The 21,475-nt window shown below is 66.6% G+C and overlaps 1 protein-coding gene across 1 annotated transcript in view; it reads left to right on the forward strand.

The window, feature by feature from the left end:
• The first annotated feature begins 108 nt into the window (after positions 1-108).
• The window catches only part of CORO7 (coronin 7), a 38,764-nt gene continuing 17,397 nt past the window's right edge, over positions 109-21,475 (forward strand). The window contains exons 1-9 of the mRNA XM_087731369.1: positions 109-228; positions 3,646-3,742; positions 4,036-4,110; positions 5,844-5,914; positions 6,270-6,453; positions 7,106-7,182; positions 8,469-8,519; positions 17,170-17,256; positions 17,495-17,577. Coding sequence (XP_087587495.1) covers positions 169-228; positions 3,646-3,742; positions 4,036-4,110; positions 5,844-5,914; positions 6,270-6,453; positions 7,106-7,182; positions 8,469-8,519; positions 17,170-17,256; positions 17,495-17,577 — 785 coding nt within the window. The 5' untranslated portion in view covers positions 109-168. The remainder of the gene's footprint in view (positions 229-3,645; positions 3,743-4,035; positions 4,111-5,843; positions 5,915-6,269; positions 6,454-7,105; positions 7,183-8,468; positions 8,520-17,169; positions 17,257-17,494; positions 17,578-21,475) is intronic.

Below are 21,475 nucleotides of genomic sequence, written 5' to 3' on the forward strand. Positions count from 1 at the left end.
CTGCGCCGGGGACAGCGGGACACACGGACACGCGTGGGGCGAGGGGGCGTGCCCAGCGCGGGGGGCGGGGCTAAGGGGCAAGGGCGTGGCCCGGGGCGTGGCGCGGCGGCGGCCGCGGGGCGGAGCGGCTGGGCTGGGCTCGGTGCGGCTCGGTGCGACCGGAGCGCCATGAACCGCTTCAAGGCGTCCAAGTTCCGGCACACCGAGGCCAGGCTGCCCCGCAGGGAGGTGAGCACCGGGGCCGGGGCGGGGGGGGGCGGGGGTCCCGGTGGGCAGGGATGCGGCGGTACCGGCAAGGCGCGGCTCCGGGTCCCGCCGCTGCGGCACCGCCGGTATGGCGGGGCTGTGCCCGGGTCCCGATGCCCAGCCACGGTGCGGCAGCGTCGTCCGGGCGGCCCCTCCTTGGCACCCGCCGCTTCCCGCCCCGGTCCTCCGCCGAGGCTCCGAGCCACGGGGCGGGGAACCCCAGCCCTGTCCCGGGACGGTGCAGCCCCACCGGCTGCCGCTGGCTTGGGGTACCCATCCCATGGCGGCAGGGAGCCAGGCTGCACCCCTCCTGCCGTGACACCCTGGCTGGGCACGGCTGGCACAGGCCGCCGGTTCGTGCCGCTTGCCGTCCCGGCTCGGCTTGGTACCTCGCCTGTGCTCGGCCCTTCCCGGGCAGCGCTGGCTTGCCCGTGCCGGCTGGGGAAACACGCACCCTGAGCGTGAAATGCTGGGCCCCGCTCCTGCCACCCCGCTTCCGCAGGCAAAGAGGAAGCGCTGGGGCCCCGCGGGACGGTGCTGGGCTCCGTCACCCTGATCACGAGCTGCGGAGCTCGGTACCGCCAAGGTCGGGCAGGTCTGGTGGGTCTCGCCAGGCAGCATGGTGGTGCCCAGCTCCAGCCTCTGCCCCACGAATAACCAGCCCCAACCGTGCCGAGCGTCGTGATCCGTCTTGGCTCATGAAGAGATGCTGGGTCAGGGGTGGATTGTGCTGGGTGAGCCACATCGGGGAGCCTTATCAGGACACCTAACCCTTCTGGGGGCTCCCCGAGCTGGACGCCCTTCACCCAGCATCTCCGCAGCACCGTGGCCGCGAGCAAGGCTGCTGCTGCGCTGCCACAGAGGAGGCGGGTGGTGGGATCCTGCCCGGGTGGCTCCCAGCCCCTGGGGCAGACAGGAGCTGGCACAGCGAGAGCAGGGTCCCTGCCAGGGACGGTCCCACATGGGGAAGGGACAGCATGGGCCAGTTGCGTGGCACAGGCTGCTCTGGTTACCAGTCATGCTGGGGTGGCACGCAGGTGCAGGAAGCTGGTACCCTTCGGTGTAGCCCATTTAGCTAGAAGGGGAGGGCTCAGGCTGGACGGGTGATGCTGCTAAAAATCATTGCGTCTTGCTGCCTTTGCAAAGAATTTGGGGACCCCCAGGGCCACCAAAATGTTCATCTCCCAGCCCTTGGACTTCAGCGCTCTCCTTCCCCATAACTTCCCCGGCCAAGCCGTCCTTGCGCCAGGCTGGCCCGTCCCGTGCTTGTGTGCCTCCGCAGACCCGGCGAGCACCCGAAACATCCCCCTGCGCTTCAGCTCCAGGAGGGGACACGGTGGTCCCTGCCCTCGAGCATCCCACCGTCCCCGTGGTGTGCCAGCCTCGGTGCATCTGCAGAGCAGGTGGCAGGGCGCCGAAATCTCAGCTGGCCGAGCGTTTGGCTGCAAACCTCAGGGTGCAGATGAGCTGCTGCCAACGGCCGGCCCGGGGAGCGTGCGTGTCTGTGTGGTGTGGGTGCTGGGACGCCTGGCCGTGGCAGGGTTATGGCATCCTCGAGGCAGGGACGTCCCTGTCACCACTACCCTGGTGTCGGTTCCCATGGCGGGCGAGCTCTGTGGGACACCGAGGAACGGCGTGCTCTTGCCGGATGCATCTGCTCTGCCTCCAGCAGCCCACACCGGGCTCGGCACACGGGAGGTGGCCTTTCCAAGAGGCATTTCCCATCCAGGCTCGAAACGTGTCCCCAGGAAGCAATGCCACGTCACCCAGCTCTGTGGGGCAGGAGGTGGGAGATGGATGTCTCATCTCCGAACCCGTCTCGGGTGTCACAGTGGGAAATGCTGCTTGTGTCCCCGGCCGAGCAGAGCAGCTTGTTTACAGAGGCGAAGGCAGACACTTGACCTGGCCGGATCAGGAAGCGCAGTGTAAACACGAAGGATCACATCTGAGTCGCTTCTCCCCTTCAGGCAGCATCTGCAGAGCTCTGCTGGCAGAGGCGCCCTGAAAGCTTGCGGTTTGTTTTAGGGATGTAGCCAGAATTGCTACCGTATGCTTTACCGGCCGTCCTGGCACGCTGCGGGAAGGATCGCTTCCCCGAGGGCTCCCGCCTGCGTGCGGGGACGTTGAGGGGCCGGGATGGACCAGCTCAGCGGTCCCTCTCCGAAACCTCGCTGCAGGGATCCTGCATGGTACCCCTGGATGCTGGGGGCCAAATGTGGCCGGTGACCCCCCTCACCGAGGGACCAGTGCAGGGTGACGGGGCGCAGATTGTGGGACCCTTCCTCCCAGGTCTTGCTCATGCTCCAGACCTGTTCCCCATCGCCGCTGCGGCCCCCAGCCCGGCTGCTGGGTGCGGGGAGAGGAACCGCTCTTCAGCAGGAGAAGGGTTAACAGGCCTGCCACCGAGCAGGCTGCTGTGACAAGGACCGGAGGAAGTGCTGCAGGAACTGCTGCTCTCTGTCAGGCCTCAAAAGGAAGCCGTGCAAGGAGAGGAAACCCGGGGCTCGGTCCTTTTGGGGCTGCGTACGCAGCTCCCTTCCCTGCGAAGGGTTCTGCACTGCTCGCGAAGTATCCGCCGCTCCGGCCACCTGCTGCAGCTTGCTGCGATGCCAGTGGCCGCTGGCGGGCGTGCAGGCATGGTGGCGGCCGTAAAACACCCGCCTTTGCTCCAGGGTTGGACTTGGCCCTGGGTGTGCCGGGGCGCTCCTGGTCCTGGTGGCCACTTGAGGCCAGGTGTCTGTGTCACCTGGAGCGGGTCTGGCTGACGCAGGGCATCCCGGTGCCCCGCAGGGGCAGTGCTCAGCCGTGGAGTAGCAGTGAGAAACACTGCAAAGGGGGATTTTGGTTTCGGAGCTGTAATGAAGTTCCTTGTCCATATGGGAAGCACGCTACCAGAGGCATTTATCTGTCTCGGTCAGCCACAGCCCAACCTTGTGGTGCTTTGCAGCCCCAGAGCCTTTGTCCCATCCCAAATTCCCTGACAGCAGTTTATTGCAAAGTCCTCTGAGCCCTTCCTACCGTGCGAGAGCCCAGGGCTGGGACAGTGTTGGGGAGAGGCAGCGCTGGGAGCCGGGATGCTCCTGCCTCCCATTCCTGGCAAAGCTGACCTCAAAGCCCCCAGCCCCAGCGAGGGGCTGCGCTTTTATGCGTGAGCCACATTGCCCCAGCCCTTCCAGAGGACAGGGCCCTGTAAAGTGCCTCCAGCACGACTCTGTTGGTGTTGGCAGCCTCCAGGTAGTGCCAGGTCCATCGGTGCGGGAGCTCCGTTGGGGCTGAGGGTCTCTAGCAATGCTGCGCCAATGCTTCGTTGTCTCCCCTCCAGCCGTGATCCGGCCATGGCGTCGGGTTCCTCCGAACCAGAGACATCTTTTGACGTGGGTTTTCTCTCCTCCATCCCAGGCCTGGATCGGGGGTATCCGGGCTGGCTCCATCGCATCCTGCGGGAGTCATGTGAAGGCCAGCTGCCGCTGGATCGCATTCAATGCCGAGGCAGCAGGTGAGGCACAAGGGAGGGTGTGCCAAGCGCGGCAGGGGGCATGGGATGGATGGATTTGCCCTTGTGGTTCCTGCGGGGCTCATTGCCAGGTCAGCCCCGCAGACCCCAGGAGGCACGAGGGCGAGTGGAGGAGGCTTTCCCCGAGTTCCCCCAAAGGTGCTGACAGTCCCGCACCTCTTGGCTTGCATTGCAAAGCTGGGTGGCCCCTCCATGTCCCAGGCTGGGGGAATTCCTGGGAACGCCGTGGGGGTGATGGGCAGGCTGGTGACCTGCTCCTGTGTCCTCTCCTGCAGGTGTGCTGGGCATTGTGCCGCTGGAGTGCGAAGATGGAGGCAAGAGGACCGTGTCTCAGCTCTGCTGTCACTCAGGTGAGTTGGGTGTCTGCCGGCCCCGGTCTGGCTTGTCCCGTGCCTCTGCCATGCTCTGCACCGGGGCACCAAGGGTCGGGTACCAACTCCCATATCCACAGGAGGCGTTTGGCCCTGCTTGCGCTGCGCGGAGGGGCTCAGGTGCTGAGTCCCAGCCTGGGATGTTGTGTTGGAGCTGGAGTCCCCAGGGACCATCACCCACGGGCAGGGTGACCCTGACAAGTCTCACGTGCGTGCGAGGCATGAGCTGACTGCAGCCATGCTGACCACGCAGGGCTCTGCCAGGCTGGGCTTTTGCTAAGGAGCCAAACTGATCCGCGTCCCTTCATCTCTTGAGCTGCAGTGAGGTCTGGACACGTAGCTCTTGCTCACGCTCTTCTTCTAACACACCCTTCCCATGTTACTCATTGCACGCCCCGAAATTCCCAGTACACCCAGTGTCGGGCTGGCGGAGGAGCTGGTGATGGCATCACCGTGGCTGTACCCGGCTCCAGCAACAGGAGGAACAGGCCAGACCGGCGGCTACGTGGCCCTGAGCAGCTCTGATGTGGGCAGAGCAAGTGCTGCAGGGGAAGAGGCAGCTGGCAGCATTGTCGCTGGCAGAGCAGCACACGCCATGGAGGCGGAGGGCTCTGCCTCCTGCCTGGGTATGGGGAAGGAGCGGTGAGGAGCTCAGGGTACCCCTCTCCTGGTGTCGGAGCAGTGCCCGGGAGGCACAGACCACCCGTTTCCCAAAAAAATTGCACCAGAGCAGCAGGATGGGAGCCAGTCCCAGCGCCGCCTTCCTGCGTGCGGTGCCTTGGCATCGCTGCAGTACGGTGCAGCATGCCCAGCCTGTGCTGCCTCCGCCTGGCTCCGTCCCTGCCCCAGCAGCGCAGGGCTGGGCACGGCGAGCTGCACTGCCCTCGCAAACGGGCCAGCAAGCTCTGCTGCTCCCAGGGGAGCGCTGGAGGGGCGCGCGGGGAGCCAGCACAACGTTAACGGCTTCTTAATGAGATTTAGCATGAGCCCTTTGATGCCGGCCATGCCAGAGCAACGCCTCCAAAGCAGGAAAGGGATTTTTCTCTCCTCCCGGGGAAAATGCAGCAGAGCGAGCTGCTCGCTTTTCGTGCCTCCTGGGCCTGTCTCTCCGCAGCCTCCTGGAAGCAGAAAAGTACACAGTGACCTACTTTCCCGAGCGTGCCAAATGCATCCGAGGGGCTGCTGCTGATGGTGCCAGCCTTTCTCCTGCGGGGCCCTGCTGCCGGAGCTGCGAGGAGTGTCCCTGCTGCCAGCGCGCCAAGCCGGGGCGTTACAAAGGGAGCCTTGTTACCAGCACGGCCCCAGCTGGCCGCAGCCTCGCTCACCGGCATCCGGGCCGGCACAGACACCCTTGTGCTGTTCGTGCTTCTCCCTGTGCCTCCTGGGGATGGCCGTCCCGAAATGAGAGCCAAACCTGGGTGGCGGTGGGTTAGACGGGGAGATGCAATTGCGTGGTGCTGCCCTTCAGGGCTCCCGTCCCCCCAGGAAGGGGTGCGAGACCCTGACAGACAGCGTGGAGGGGCTCAGGCTCTTGCAGCAAAGCTGAGCTGCTCCAAAATGCCTCAGTGGGGCTGGATCTGACCCCAGCTGCCCGCTCCTGCCTGCACATGTGTGTGTATGAAAAGGGTCTGAGGCTGGGGAAGAGCAGAGGTGGGCAGACGCACTGTCCGCAGGGGTACGGTGAGGACAAACCCCTGCCCTTCTCCTTCCAGATGTGGTGACGGACTTTGACTTCTCGCCCTTCGATCAGCTCCTGCTGGCTACGGGCTCTGCTGACGAGACGGTGAGTGTTAGGTGCCACGGGTCCTGAGAGGGCACCCTGTGTCCCCCAGCCTGTCGCTGGGATTCACTGTAGAGCCCGGAGGAGATGGAGCCGGAGCGATGAGAATAAGAGGAGCCTGGGGTGGAGGGTGCCAGCCTTGGGGAGCGGCGTGGGATATCCCCAGATTGTGGGGGACAGGGCAGATGGTGTCAGCCAGGGATCAGCCCTCTCCCACCTAGGATGCCCGCAGCTCTGATCCCACCGAGCTGCCGTGAGGGGTCACCTGGTGTCCTCAGGGACCAAAGCCTGGAAAAGCAGCAAGCCCAGGTCCGGCTCGCCTGCCTGGGGACTGACCCACCTCTCCTTGGGGCTGCAGGTGAAGGTGTGGCGCCTGCCCGAGAGCGGCCAGGACTTGCCCAGTGCTGCGGGGCTGACCCTGGGGCCCGGGGGGGGCCCGCTGGACGTGCTGCAGTTCCACCCCACGGCGGACGGCGTCCTGGCCAGCGGCGCAGGGAAGCGAGTCACAGTTTGGGACGTGGGGCAGCAGCAGCCGCTGACAGGTAAGCATGGCTATGCCTGACAGCTCCTGCCCGCAATACTTATCTCCACCGTGCTGGTGCCTGGGCTCAAGAAATGGGCTCAAGTCCAGACCTCGGTGTCACTGAACAGGCAGCACGGGTGGCTTTTTGGGCAGGGAGCACCGCAGCCCCTCGTGCATGTGCACGGGCTCCCCTACGCTCTGATGTAGGGGTGTAAAAGGCTCCTGGACTGCCCAGGGTGTCTGCAGCAGCTTTGCTGGGGATCCCCTGGGATGACAGGTCTCTCTCCCTGCATGTCCCAGTGCGTGGGCAGACGTGGGTGCTGTGGGCTGTTGCTGACCAGCCTTGCCCAGACCTCAGCTAACCCGACAGGGAGAGGAGGCTGGGTGGCAGCACGGGGGTGTAAGTGCCCTGCAGCTCTCCCAGGGCTCCTGCCCTTCGGATCGAGCTGCCAGCGGCATGGGGATGCTCCCTGCCTGGACACGGCAGTGTCCTGCTGGATCCTGGCCCTTGCTCTGGCTGCCACCAACCCTTCAGAAAGACCAGCTCATTTCCCCTGGGAAGCGCTCCGGTGCTGACGGGTGGGAGAGCGATGGCTCCTGCCCATACGCCTGCCTCCTCCGCAGGAGGAGCCCTGCTTGATCCCGGTCCTGAGCCTGCTTTCTTCCCACAGCCCTGGACTCCCACGGGGACCAGCTGCAGAGCCTGGCCTGGAAGCGAGACGGCCGCCTCCTCGGCACCTCCTGCAAGGTGAGCGACTCACATGGGCGACCTCCCTGCGGCACAAGCACGGCCGGGCTGGCTGCCGGCTGCACCCTGGTCCTGGGCGGCACACAGTGATCCTGTTTTGGGGAGAAAGGGGCAAAAATGGGGTCAGCTAGCAGCACCAGAGCCGAGGAGGACGGGAGCACTAGATGGCGCCTGCTGCTCGCTGCCCGCGCGCTGCCAGACACGCTAGCGCACGGGTTGCGCGCAAGGCCTGCATGGAGGCCAAGCGTGCAGGCCGAACGAGCGGGCAGGCTCCCAGGCCAGCTGAGCACACAGACCGAGTGTGCAGGCAGAGCGAGCGGGAAGGCTTTCATGCTAAGCGTGCAGGCAGAGCAAGCATATGGCCTGAGTGAGCAGCCTCCCCTCTGTGCTAAGCGTGCAGGCCCAGCGTGGAGGCTAAGCGTGCAGGCCAAGCAAGCTGCCAGGGCCCCAGGCCATGCACAGAGGCCGGGTGAGCAGGACTGAGCGTGCAAGCCCAGCTGAGCATGCAGACCAAGCCTGCAGGCCGAGCGAGCAGTCAGCCCCCCTGTGCTGAGGGTGGAGGCTAAGCGTGCAGGCTGAGCAAGCAGGTGGGCCCAGGATGGAGCATGGAGGCCGGCCAAGCGTGCAGAACGAGTGTGCAGGCTGAGCAAGTAGTTGGAGCCCCGTACCAAGCGAGCAAGCTGAGCATGGAGGCTAAGACCCCCGGCTGGGCTGTGGGGTGTGGGTCGGCCCCCGAGCCATGCCGTGTGGCCCCCAAGGCCTGCGGCACCGCCGTGTTGTGCCATATGGGTCTGGCTGGCACAGTGTGCGCTCCCCAAATAGCACCCTGGCAGCCAGGCTGGCACTGGGGCACCTCCCTGCTGCCTCTGTGCCCCAGCCAGCCCTTTCCGAGGGGCATCCCGCGCCCCGTTTGGCTGTGGGGTGCCGGGCAGGGGAGGGCTCGCTCCCCTGCCTGCAGGATGCTGGGGAACGCTCGCTGGCAGGGCGGCATCCAAGAGGTTGGGATCCAGCCCTGGCTCTGCTTTGGAGGCTCCCCCCTTCTCTGGGAGCAGTTTTGATGGTGTTGGGGGAGGCTGTGGGGGTCCTGGGGGTGCTCCCCTGCCCGTGGTGTGGGGCAGGCCCTGGAGGATGCTGTGCGACCATCCACAGCGGCAGGCACTGCAGGCAGGAGAGTGATGGGCAGGAAGGAGGGGGGCTGCTCGCTCCAGCCTTCTGCCTAATATGGCCTGACATCCTGCTGGTCCCGGGGTCCTTAACCCTCCTCTGTTTTCTTTTTATCTCAACAGGACAAGAAACTGCGGATCTTTGACCCCCGAGCCAGCCCAGCTGCCTCCCAGGTACTGTCCCTCCCGGGTATGCTGGGCGACGTGGTGCAGGCAGCCCTGCCCGACCAGGGTGCCCGCTGCCTGCCGCAGGGTGGGCTTGGTGCCCCAAACTGTCCCAGCCCTGGCACAACTTGGGAGAGGCAATGCGACGGCAGGGGCTGAGGGCAGGGGGAATGGGCAGCCTCCTCCTCGGGCCCGGTGGGGTTCGGCACAGGGGACTCCAGGCCTCCCTCCAGGGCTGGCAAGCTCCCCCTGTGCACCGGCACGCTGCTGCTGGGGCTGTCTGCCTGCGGGCAGTGATCCCGAGCCCTGCGGGCGGGCTGCGAGCTCCCAGGCTCTGTGCCGCCGTGCGGGAGCTGAGCGAAAGGCTCTCCGGGATGAGGACCTGCCAAGGGTGAGGGCTGGGCAGCTGGATCCGCACAGCTCAGCAAATAACAGCGATTAAGAAATAAGTAGAGGACTTAAGCCTTGACGTCGAGTTTAAACAGCCTCTTATTAGAGGTTTCCTGTGGCTTGGGGGCTCTGGCTGCCGGCGGCCACCATCCCTCACTGCAGAAGGGGCTGGAAGCCTTTGGGAGGGGAGGGATGCAGTGGAGAGCAGGGTGCGATGGCCGCAGCGGGCTCTGCCGCTCCTTGCGCCTCTCCTGCCACCGGCGCGTGTGTGCCCATGAGCTCGGGAGGCCGACGGTCTCCGGCGCCTGTGCTTGGGCCTGGCGGTAACCCCGGGCACTGACCGGAGGGAGCTGGTGCTCCGGCGCTGCGCTGCACCAGGACTGTCCTGCCACCGGCTGCCCCTACGCGGAGCCCGGGTGCTGAGCTCCCGTAAGGCCCCTGGGTGCTTTCTGCGGGTACGAGCAGTGCCCTGACCCTTCAGGCAGCCTTATAAATACAACGCCACAATATAGAAATATAAACCCAGCGGTTACGCATGTAAGCGAGCCAGGGCAAAGTGAACCCACCCTCAAGCGGCCCCCGTGACGCTCTCCTGCTCCGGGTGCCGCTCAGCGTGGCTGGAAGTTACCAGTCTCTGCTCCCAAATTCATCCTGCACCTATCCACCGATGGCCCCGGCCGCTGCTCCTCTCCCTGCCTGCCCCTCGCTTCTCCCCCTGCCAGACCTGTCTGCTTGTATAACGGCATTTCGGCGAAGCCGTGAGCGCGATGGGCTCGAGCCAAGTCTCCTGGGGAGGGTGGACTCTGTCTCGCTGAGCTATTAAAAATAACGTGTGAATGATGGTGGCTGTTCAAAGCAGGCAGCTCACTTCCCTCCGCTGCTGTCTGATCCAGCCCGGGGCCGGCGCTCGGGCTTTGCCAAGAGAAATATGCACCTTCGCTGCCGCGGCCGAGCGCTGCCGCGCCGCAGCTCTAACCCCGGCCGGCTGAGAATTGATGAAGATGTTTAGTCTTGGAGAAGTACTGTGCTGAAGGGGAAAACTTTAAAATGCCATAAATCCTCTGGAAGTTTGCACAGGGCTTGCTTAGCCAAGAGGAATAACACTCCTATGTTTTGTTTTTTCTTTTTTGCCCGGTTGCTGGAGGGCTGGGTTATTTGGAAAGGCTCCTTCTCCCCAGGGCCAGCGCGGTTACGAAACCGGGTGATGCCGGGGCCACCGTGCGGTGCCAGCACCTCACAAGCTCCCGGCTTTGAAGTCGCCCGGTTTTTCACAGCGGTGAGCAAGGTGAGCGGCGCGATGGGTTTTCCAGATGGGCTGGCCCCTGCGGCGCCCTGGGCTGGGTTTCCTCCGCAGCAGGCGAAGGGCTCGGGCTCGGCACCGCTGCCGGCTCACCCTGGGCCCTTTGCAGCACGCTCTGCCGAAGCCGGCCTCGGCAGAGGGCTGCTCCTCCGGCTGGTTTTCTTAATTTGCCAAGCTTGCCTCATTAAACCGTTCCTTTTTTTAGAGCAGGGGAAAAGGATGAGAAGGAGCTAAAATAAGAGCCTCGGGAGCGGGGAGGAGGGGTCCCCGCCGTGGTGCCGTGATGCCCGACGGTGCTCTCGGGTCTCGCAGATGCAGCACACGCAGGGCTGGGGACCGAGGATGGATGGCGAGGAGGGTGAGTGGCAGGCTGCCCGCACCCCGCGGCCGTGCCCCGGCGGGGGCCTGACCCACATCATTCCTGGCTATGTCCATCGCAGCTATTTTGGGCACATCCCAGCAGCGGGCAGGAGCGTGTGACGCAGCGAGAGCGGCGTGGCTGGGGTCTGGGTGACCCCGCTGGGTGCCCGGTATGTACCCAAGGCCGTGATTTCCCTTGGGAGAGCAGTGACCTCATCCTGCTGGATACCCAGCCCCTCATTACTGCGCCTAGGCTGGAGCAGGGAGCTGCAACTGCAGTGGCCCCTTGGTGAGCATTAGGGCTGTGCTTGCACCCCGTTGCTGCTCAGCGTGCCTCCTCGGGGCCCCTAAACTGGCAGCGGAGATGCCAGGGCCACCCCTTTGCTGCAGCGGGTCCTGCTGTGCTTCTCCATGTGACCGTGCTTCTCCGTGCAGTTGCGCTCCCCCTGCCTGGCTGGGGCTGGGTCCGAGCGCCGCTGTCCTTCTGGAGCCGTCCCGTGAGTCCCATCCTCTGCCTCATCCCCTCCCAAGGCCACGCTGCCCCGGCCGCAACCCGCCCTCCCCTCCCACGGGCGCTGGTGGTCGCCCTCCTCGCCTTGACCCTCTCGCTGGAAGCGCGTCACATCCTCTCCCTCGCGGCTTTGGCTCTGCCAGGGGTCAGCGCTTCGCCGCTCCCACCCTCGCCCACCCCACAATGCCTGGGTCCCCAAACGTCCCTCCCATGTCCCCCCGGGACCTGCCCGTGGGGTGCATCGTGCACCAGTGTGGTGGGACGGGGGACGCAGTGCTGACCAGCGGGTCGGAGCACCGGGAGGGCACCTGTAGCCCGGCGGATGCCCAGGGTGGGTCACCAGCACCAGGGCAGCAATTTGGCTATGGCGTGGGGTACTAAGGTGGCATCTCTGCTCGCCTGCTCCCCCAGCCGCCCTTTCCTCTGGGTCCTGGCAGGCCCTGGGTCCCCAGGCTGGGTCCCTGGGGCTGGCGGGGGCAAGACGGGCACGCAGCACCCTGCCTGCACAGCGGGCTGGGGTCTTGCCTGTCGTCTAAAGCAGCGCTCTCCAAAGCCGGGTGCACAGGGCAATCCGTGGCGGGGCAGGGAGAAAATATTAGACCTTCAGCTGTACACGCATATCATTTATACATCAACCAATATACGGGGGTGCATCCTCAAAAATATTTACTGACAGGGGTGTACAATCAAAAACAGTTGGAGACACTGCTGGAAAGAAGGGAGGTGGCTCCTGGGAGCAGAAAGCTGCTATATGGTGGGGACCGTCCCGCGCCGTGTGGGCAGTGTGGCCGCACGTGAGCCAACGTGTGGATTTGGCGCGGCAGAGCCTCATCTGCTGGAGACAGCATCGCTCCGGGCCAGCGGCGTGCGGAGCCGATGGGCCGCATCCCACCCCCGCACGCTGCGCACTTGTGCGAGGGGCTGCACGCATCTGGCCGGCACCTGGCTCCCATTACGGGGCCGGGGCGGGCGCCACCGGTGCTGGGTTGCGGGGCCGCTGCAGAGCGCGGCCAGTCTGGGATGGAGAGGAGCTGGCTTCGTTCTCACGAGAAACTTCCCCTGCCGGCGTTTCAGCAGGACCGGGGGCGAGGGAACGGCTGTGTGCGCCGGGTGAGCACACGCTCCTGCTCACGTTTTAATGAGCTCTGTTGTAATGAGTGGGACCGGGGCTGAGGGCGGCTGGGGACAGCTTAGAGGGTGTCCCCGTGGGTTTGTCCCCACCGTGGGTTTGTCCCTCCACCTTGTAGGCCACGTCGGGGGCAGAGCTCAGTGCCTGGGAGCACCCGGGGCTCGCAGCACCCTGCCTGGTGTGGGGCAGGACCATGCTGTCCCCGCCGCGGAAGGGGTGCCGCACCGCTGCCCATGGTCCCAGGGGTGGCAGAGGGACTCCAGCCCCTCTCCCAAACCACGGCCACCATCCCATAGGTCACGTTAGCCCCTGCCATGGTGGGAGAGCATGGCAAGGAGAGGGTCTCCATGGGCAGCGTGGCTGTGGTGGCAGGGCGATGCTGTGGCGAGGCGGAGATCCAGGCTGGGGTAACCCAGTCGTGCCCACAGCCAGGACGCCACGGACCCAACGTGTCACCTCTGCCCAGGATTAGCCCGGGGCCGGTTGGGGACCGCTCACCGGGGAAAGGAGCATCAGGACATAGAGAGACTTTCAGCCTTCCTCCCCCCAACCCCATCGGCGCGGTATCCCACGCCAGGGTCACCCCGGGGGTACCTGACTCCCAGCCTCGGCAGCGGCTTCCTCCGGGCTGGGGGAAGGTCCGCAGCATCCCACATTCCCAAGGAGACCGTGGGAAGCTTTGAAAAAGTTGGCCTGGCTCTGGGCTGCCTATTTATAGCACCGCGCGCTCGGCGCTCTCATGCTTCTGTTCCCCAGCGTAGCTGCACGGGACTGTTTATATTTCCTCTGCTCTGCTTCCCCCTCGGCCGTCCTTCCCAGGAATGCCGCTTGGTATTGCAGACATGGGGAAGTCGAGGAGGATTCGGGATGAGCCAGCGGCATCATGAGGGATGCGGGGGGTGCACCGGCTCGCCCTCGCCTGGGTGCCCTTCCCTCCTGCTGGGGCTGGCCTCGCCGGCTCGGCAGGGTGCAGGCACGAGGGCTCAGGTCGGTGCCTCGCTTACCTGGGGCTGGGGCTCCGGCACGGCATTTCAGGAGCCCCCCAGCTTGCTGCCCGGGCCGGGGCTCCTGGCAGGCTCGTACTCAAGAGGGTGAAGGTGTTTTGGGGATTTGATAACAGCCTCATAGCAGGCCTTGGCGGGGCCGGTGGCTGCAAGAGGAGATGAGATGTGGGAGAGGAGGGATGGGTGCTGTGGTCTGCCCAGCCCCAAGCCTAAGCATCCGTGCTGAGGTGGGAGCCTCCGCAGCTGTGTGGGCTGTCCCGGTGGGAGCCCGCTCGCCTTCCTGCCCTTGCTGGGCCGGCACCATCCTTGGGGACATTGCGTTGGCCTCGGCGAGGGCAGGAGGGGCTGGATGGGCTGGATGGAGGCGGGGGGCTGTGCTGGCAGCAGGGTGGGAGAGGTGGCAGCGATGCTGCCCTGGCTGGTGGGATCGGGGAGGCGGCGTGGGCAGGAGGGGGCTCACCCCGCTCCCTCCCCACCCATGACCCAGACGCAGGGGCCAGCGTGCCGTGCGCGGTGGTGGCTGGGATCCCTGCGCTTCCCCGGGGGCAGGTGACAGCTCAGGGTCTCCCCAAGCTCTGGGCAGAGACCAGGAGCAGGGCTGGCCTGGGAGAGGCTGCTCGGCTCTCCTGGCCACCTCTGGAGTAACCGGGATTTGGCAAGGGAGGGATATCACTCACATTCTTGTGCTGGGAGGAGGATGCTGTGGTTAACCCCCTCGCTCCCCAGGAAGCCGCTCCTCCTGCCCCCCACTGCCTCGGGTCCTGGGGTTTGGAGGGAGCGATGGCTTTCCCCACAGGAGTGGACCCATCCTTCTTCTATGGACAGAAGGTGTCTGTTCCCAGAGCCCACCATGGCACCCTGGCCTGTGGGGACCCCTCCTGCCCTGGCACCCGCTGGCAAAGGGGTGGCTGAGCCCAGCTCTGGTGCCTCTGCGCCCACTCAGGTCCCTCCACCTGGGTTGCTTCCCACGGGGATCAGATGCCCGTGGTCTGCTAGCCATGCCCACGCTCTGCCAGCCATGGGTACAGGCAGGGCTGAGCTGTCCTGGCCCCTGCCAGCCACAGGGTCTCTGCCAAGGGCAGAGCTGTGACCCCCCCAGCTACCTCCTGCCCATCCAGCCCCACGGCTCTGCCCTGGGCTCCCCATCCCCGGCTCTCCCTGCCCTGCATCCCGGCTGAGGGTAACGCTCCCCGCGGAGGCAGGGATCACCGCAGGGATCGCCCCGGTGCCAGAGCAGCGTTTGCTTTGTCTCGGGCTCTCCCAGGCAGCCGAGGAGCCGAAGGCGGTCGCTCCCTGCGGGCAGCTGTTACCAGCTCACCCGACCCCGTCGCGGCATTGCTGCCAACAGCTGCATCCGACACGCCGGCCCTGCTCCCCGGCGCTGGCCCCCGGCAGCCCCTCGCATCCCGCAGCGGAGCGCTCTGGGGCTGCACAGGGAGCAAGGCTGGGGACCCCTGTGGGTACCGGCACCATACCCCAGCCTGTGCTGGGAGGGATGGGTTGAGATGGGGAGAGGGATGGTGCTGGGAAACCCTCCCCATGCAGCTGATCTGGCTCTGAGAAGGGAGCGCAAGCTCTCCCCAGCCTGGGCTGCCTAAAACCAGCTGGGCTGGACCCACACAATGGGCTGGAGGAGGCTGGGCTGCCTCGGCGCTGGCGTGGCCGGGGAGCTGGGAAGCCTCCTCTGCTCCCTGTGTGCCGGCCCGGAGCTGGTGGGCTCCTCTCAGCCTGCTGGGGGGCTGAGCAGCTCGGGAGGGATGCCCATCCCTTGGACAGCGGCTGGTCCCCTGCTCCAGGGACACAGGGGGGTCCCAGCATCGCCACGGGCTGGGTGCCAGGGTCTCTGCCCAGCTCTGCCAGCCCCAGGGCTCTCCGCTGACCGAACCACACCAGTGTCAGTGCCAGGTCACGCCGCCCCATCCCTGCCAAAACCCTCAGCACCAGGGGAGAGGATACAGGGTGGGGGGTCCCCAAGGACCCCCCCCCGGGACTGACTGCCATCCGGCTCCGCACGCTCACCTCTGGCAACATCTGCACAGCCGGGTGTCTGAGCCACCACCGAAAGCAGAGTGCCCTGGCCCCGGCCTCCCCGCATACTTGCTGCCATACGTACTGCTCAGCCGGGATGGAACTAATGCAGAAAACATGGCCCCGCGCTGCAGCCGGCACAACGTGGGCTGGGAGCGGCAGCGGCATCGCCCTGCCCTCTGCCAGCCCTGCCGCCCGCCCCGGGGGGCTGCCACCCACCACCATCTCTCGGGTGCTGTACTGGATGGTCCGGGGGACCAGCAGTGCGCAGGAGCCAGCGGAGCTGGCGCGGTCAGCTATCGAATCTCCAGCTGTTGCGTTTTGGCTGCCACAGCCGCACGGCTCAGGTGCCGAAGTGCTCTCCCAGCTGACAAGCGGGCTGGCCCCGGCTCCCGGGGTTTCCATCCCTCTCGGCACCGATCCTGGGACATGTTCCCTTCTCCAGGCCCTTCTCCCCTCCTCGGGAGCTGGCTCTGGTGCCAGCGTGTCGGAGGTGGGGGACGGGCCCCTCCTGTCCCACATCCTGCCCCCACGGCTGGGAGCGCCGGGCTCGGCTTGGCCAACGCTGCCTCTTCCAAGCGAGCTGCGCTGGCTGGCGAGCGCCGTGTTTGTGCTGGCAAGGAGGCTCGCGTGCCGGAGCCAGGGGGAGGATGAGCTTGGCACCGCGTGCCTTCTCCCACCCCGGCTGTGGGTCTCTCCAGAGAGTGGGCATCCCTCTAGGGCCGGTGGCTGGGACTGGAGGAGGCTGCTCCTGGCAGGGCTTCTCTGGTGGCAGGGTGGGAGATACGGCACCTCTGCACACCCTCACCGGTGGCAGAGCCTCGCTGGCGGTCACAGTGCGGCCGTGGCCAGTGGTGCACGGTTCTCACACCGAGGGGGATGCAGCTCATGGGATGTGGCTCCTCCAGCACCCACCTGGGGCTGTGGACGTGTGGGCACCCTCCTGTGCCCACCCCATCCCTCCTGCCCCCACGCCGGGTCCCCCCTGCCCTGCGCAGAGGTGCCGGAAGCGCCGCGCTGGGTTTAGCTCTGGCAGAACCCTCTGCTTTTCCATGCCAGCTCTGAAATCGTTAGCAGTCTTTTATTAGCGCTTCGCAAATGAGAGTGAGGGGGCTGCAAGCACTGCCTGCGCCGTGGGGCGAGCGCTGGCTGCCGGCTCCCGCTGGGACGCCAGGAACCGCAGGACCCATCTGGGGGCCACATGGGAGCCGGCAAGCAGCCGCCGCCGTCCCCGCAGTAACTCTTCCCCTCCCGTCCTCGGCAGAGCGGGGACACCAGGCTGGGGCCGGTGGGCAGGACGAGGCGGTGGCATGGGCTGGGGGTCCCAGCCCCACAGGGAGCCCAGGGGAGAGGCGGAGCAGGGCTGCAGGGGGTTAGGGCGGTGTGGGGAGCGTGGCCGGGCTCAGTTTGCCGTGTGTTTCGGTAGCATCCGGACACACACGGGGCACCCAGCTCCTGCAGCCAGGATTCAGCATGGATCAAGAGCCCAGGGATGCAGCCAGGGAAGTAAGTCCCTCTGTCACCATGGCCGTGGCCAAGCCTCTTCTCGTGCCTGCTGGCAGCTTCCTCACGGCACGCTGGCCCCTGAGCCCCCTCGCCGGGTGTGAGGAGAGCCTCGGGGGGGCAGGGAGCCGTCCTGTGCCCCCTCACACTCACATTACCTGCTGCCACCCTCTGCTCCTCGCCGGGAGCCAGGCCAGCCGCTGCACAAAGCAACCACGCCAGCACCGGCGCAGGGTGGGGGCTCTGGACTGTCACCGCTTGCAGGCTGTCCCCACTGCACTGTCACCATGGGCATCTCTCAGCGGAGTTGGGAACCAGCACTCGGCTCCATGTGCTCAGCTCTGGGGCGGTTCACGGCCACCACCGGTGAAGCATGCGTCCCGCGCGGTGTGCCTGGTGGTGATACCGACGGCTGTGTCTCCTGTGCCTTGCAGAGTGTCCTGGGACATGAGAACAACAAGGACTCCCGGCTGCTCTGGATGGGCTCCAGCGATTACCTCATCTCCGTCGGGTTCAGCCAGGTACGGTCCTCGCCGCGAAGGTGGCCCCGGCACTACCTGGATGTCCAGCCCCACTCCCTGCAGTGGCTGTGCTGGGGGCCCAGGTGCTTTTTGGGTGGCCTGTCCCCCATGAAAGCAGGAGGTCCCCTCCCCAGGTGACCTGGCCCTTGCTGGGGACGGAGGGAGGCTGGCTGGTGAGGGAGGTGGTGCCATGGGGCCAGCCCCGGTGCCCACTGACGCCATGTCTGTGCCCCTGCAGATGCGGGAGCGGGAGGTGAAGCTATGGGACACGCGGCGGTTCAGCGGGGCGATGCTCACCGTGGCGCTGGACACCTCGCCCGGGTAGGGACAGGGACTCGCTGCGGGGTGGGAGGGCGGGTGGTGGGGACGCAGGGCGGCGTGGCAGGGATGCCATGGTCAGAGACCCGTGGGGATCGCGGTGGCGGAGCAGGAGACGGCACAGAGCTCCTGGCACCGGCAGCACCCAGCCACAAAGCCGGGGACAGCATGGTCACGTCCCCGGCGCCATTTGGGTGGGATGGGAGGGTGGTGGCAGTGCTGAGGATGGTGCGGAGGCGTTCCCAGCAGCGCTGGGGTGGGACGGGTGCTCCGTGGCACTGTGGTGGGTGGTGGCACTGCTGCGGACAGCGCCAGCAGTGTCTGTGGTGGTGGTTAGCTGGGTGGGCATGTGCACTGGGGCGGCACGACAAGATGCTGCGGGCGAGCGAATCCCTTTGGTGCTGCCCGTGCACCGGAGCGGCTCGGCCCCGACCCCCTGCTCATGGTGGGGCCACGGTGCTTTGTGCCATGGTGCCGTGGTGGCTGCCCAGCCAGCCGTGGCCAGGCCAGCGGCAGAGCTGTGCTCACCGGGCATCCCATGGGGAAGTGAAGAGGAGCTTTTGTGGCCGTAAGGGGTCAGCGCCCCTTGTCAAGGTGTGATGGAGCTGTCTCCTGTCTGCGGGGCACCGCTGAGGCGAGGAATGCTCCGGTTAGACCCAGCCTGGCCTCTCCCACGCCGCCCGGTGAGCTGGCCTGGCATCACGGTGCGGGTGAGGAAACGGGAGAAGGAGGAGGCAGTGCCTTCATCCCGCCAGGGTGACGGGGATCTGGGGCAAGGTCCTTGCCGGGCTGCGCTGGAAGCTGCTGGCTCTCCCCAGAGCTGCTGGCAAAGCACAGGGACGCCGGGACCCTCGCCGCACACTGGGCTGGCTCCGTGGCGGGCCAGGATGCCGGAGCAGGCTGGGTGGTCGGCAGCCGCCAGTTGCCGATATGGGGCCTCTGGCAAGGAGCTGAGTGAGCCGTGACAGCGGGGCTGGCCCTTGGCTGCCCTGCCGGCGTCCCCCACACTGAGGTGTCAGCTCCAAGCCGGTGCTGGCAGCAGGCGGGACCGGCAGGAGGGGAGAGGATCGGTCGCGGGCACGGTGAGGAGGTGCTGGCACGGTGGCTGGGGGAGCAGCCCCGGGTGGGAGCAGGCGAGGAGGCTGATGGAGCATCCCTCGCCCTCCTGCGAGCTCCCGGGATGAGTGGTGAGCGGCTCTCCTGCTCCTCGGCTCTGCCGGCACAATGGGCAAAGGCAGCCATGGGGTTGCCACATCCAGCCTACGTGACCAGCCATCATTAGTGTCCAGAGTGAACACTCCTGAGGGAGGCCGGGACACACAGCATGCTGCAAGGGGACGCTTTGGGGTCCCTTATTGCTGCTGGCGGAGAATCCAGTGGGAATTACCCCAAATCCCGCTGCTTCTCGCACCCCGCGCGTGTGGGCCTCCCTGCCGGCACTGGGCCGGGGCGAGCCAGCCCGGCTAAATTGGATGCAGACGCCAGGCTGCGCTCAGCCCCCTTTGCTCAGGCTGGAGTTATTTTGGCTGCCGGGTTTATCGGCCGTCAGGAATGCGGCTGGCGGGCGCTGCCTGCGCGTCATGCCGGGGCTCTGCCGGGTTGCGGCTGTGTGGCGGGGTGATACGGAGAGGGGCTGGGGGTGATGGGGGCGAGCAGGGACCCCCCCTGCTGTGCCGGGGAGCTGCCAAGGAGCGGGAGGTGCTTTTTTTAGGCAGCCGCGCCGGGGCCGGCCGCGCTTCCAGCCCCAACCGCTCCCCGCCTGTAAATCTCGCAGAGATGACAAATGGCGGAGGGGGATTTGGGCTGGCTCCCGGCAGAGCCGCTGAGCGGGGGCTGCGCTCTCCCTCCGTCCCGATCGGGGGCCGCCGGGGTGTGATGCTGGGGAGTCCTGGAGCCGTGGCTAGGGCAGGGGGTGGAGGGTTTGGGGGTCACCAGGCCCCCTCCGGCGGCAGTGCCCCAACAGGGGAGCTGCCCAAACAGGCTGCTGCTCCAGGGACAGCAACTCGGCACGCTGGGGATGGCAGAGCCGTGGGGCTGGGGTGCCGGTTGTGGCTCTCCAGCGTGGCTGTGGGTGCCCAGCGTGGGGCATCGAGGACCATCTGGCAGTGTGGTGACGCCAGCCATGCCGTGAGCCAGGCGTGAGGAGCCGGGCGCAGCAGCAGCAGCTCATTGAGGCTCTTTGAGGAAGCAATCAGTGGGCGGGCAGGAAACTCATACCATTCATTACTGACGCCGGGCCGGCAGGAAGGGGAGCCCGCGTCCCCACCGCGTCCCCACCGCGCCCTGCTGCGGGGGCCCGTGCCCGCCGAGCCGCCATCATGTGTCCCAGGCACCCTGTGGCACCCCAAAGCGGGGCCATGGCGTGCCCCAAGGTGGGGGACACCCCCGGCACGTCCACCCCAATGCCCACAGCCGCACCGAACCCTGCGGGGTGGCTGCGCCCCTGCCCAGCATCCACGGGGGAAGAGGGCAGAGAGTGGCGGGGCACGGGCCCCATTCACCCCCACATCAGCAAGTGCGTTTTGGGGGTCGCCCATCCCAAATCCTGAGCAGTCGAGATCATTGCGACCGCATAAACCTCATTTTCAAAGCATCTTGGCTGTGCCGGGGCCGTGCTCGGGAGCTGACCCCTCGCAGCGATGCCCAGACCCCCGTGGGAGCTGGTGGCGGGAGGCAGGGGTGGCCCCGGCCCCTCTCCACACCGTGGCCCTCAACGTGCCGCCTTCACGTACCCGCCGCTCCCTTCGACTCGGGTTTTGTCTCCCCCCCCCCCCGGCCCCCTTTAATTAGATCAAGGAGCAGCAGGGCAGGAGCCAGGAAGGGGCCTCAATAGGTTATTGTTGCCCTAAATTGTAACCAGCACCGGCGGGGTTGGGTTACCGGCTCCGACTCGGGGTCAGCGACCAGACCCCGCTGCCGCGCGCCCGGCGGCCGGCACAGCACTGCCCGGGGACGGTGCCGTCACCGCGTCGGGGCTGGCGAGAACAGCGGCTCCCTTGTGTCGCCGCATCTTTTGGTGTCCCGAAAATGCCCCCTGGGAGGCTGGGAGGTGCCCGCTTGCCGAGCAGGGCTTGGGGTGCCCATGGCGTGGCCGGCTTGGGGCTGCGGCTGGGTCGGTAGGGCCGAGGTGACTGGCTCGGCAAAGGTCCCGGTGAGCTGTGTCCCCATGGTGTGTGCCGGCGCTGGGCAGATCCCCACGGGCCAGGACGGTGGTGGGGGCTGAGAGATGGGCACGGCTGGATCCCCACCGCCCTTCATGGTGCAAAGTCCGCCAGAGCTGGGAGGTGCTGGAGCCGCGACCTGCCTGCGGCAGGGAGCCAGCACGGCAGGATGTTTGCGGAGGGATTTGGGGTTGTTTGGCTCCCCCAGCGCTGGAGCAGGACACGGAGGGACCTGGATGGTTCCTGGGGGACGCTGCCCGGGGATGCTCAGCCCCCAGCACCCGCCCGCTGCCCCTGCCCTGGCCAAAGCCTGCGGCTGAGCCGGCTCGTGGGGGCCGGGCTTGCAGCCCTGGCATCTCCCGGCTCCAGCCCTCGTGCGCACCAAGGCTTATGACCCCACCGAGGCACGTGTCCCCACCGTCCCCCTGCCACCTCTCCCCGGTCACCAGCCATAATGGCACCTCGATGGCCATTCCTGCTCCCACCCCGCCTGGCCCCGACGCTTTTTCCTGGGACTTAGGAGCCCTTTTGGGTCGTGCTGGGCGTTTTGGGGGTCTCTGGCAACACCCACCCCAGTGGTCAGGTCTTGGTGGCAGAGCCCTGAGCAGGACAGGTCCATCCCTGTCCCCATCCCTGTCCCCATTGCCATCCCCCTGCAGACCCCTGCCCTCGCCCCCTCCTCCCACGGGTGCCTGGGCTGGCGGCCATCAGCGGGGAAGGGGCTTTGTCCTTCTGCTCCC

The sequence above is a fragment of the Nipponia nippon genome, unplaced genomic scaffold, assembly GCF_047370975.1.
Source record: "Nipponia nippon isolate SJK-2023a ecotype South Korea unplaced genomic scaffold, ASM4737097v1 scaffold_5, whole genome shotgun sequence".
NCBI lineage: Eukaryota > Metazoa > Chordata > Aves > Pelecaniformes > Threskiornithidae > Nipponia > Nipponia nippon.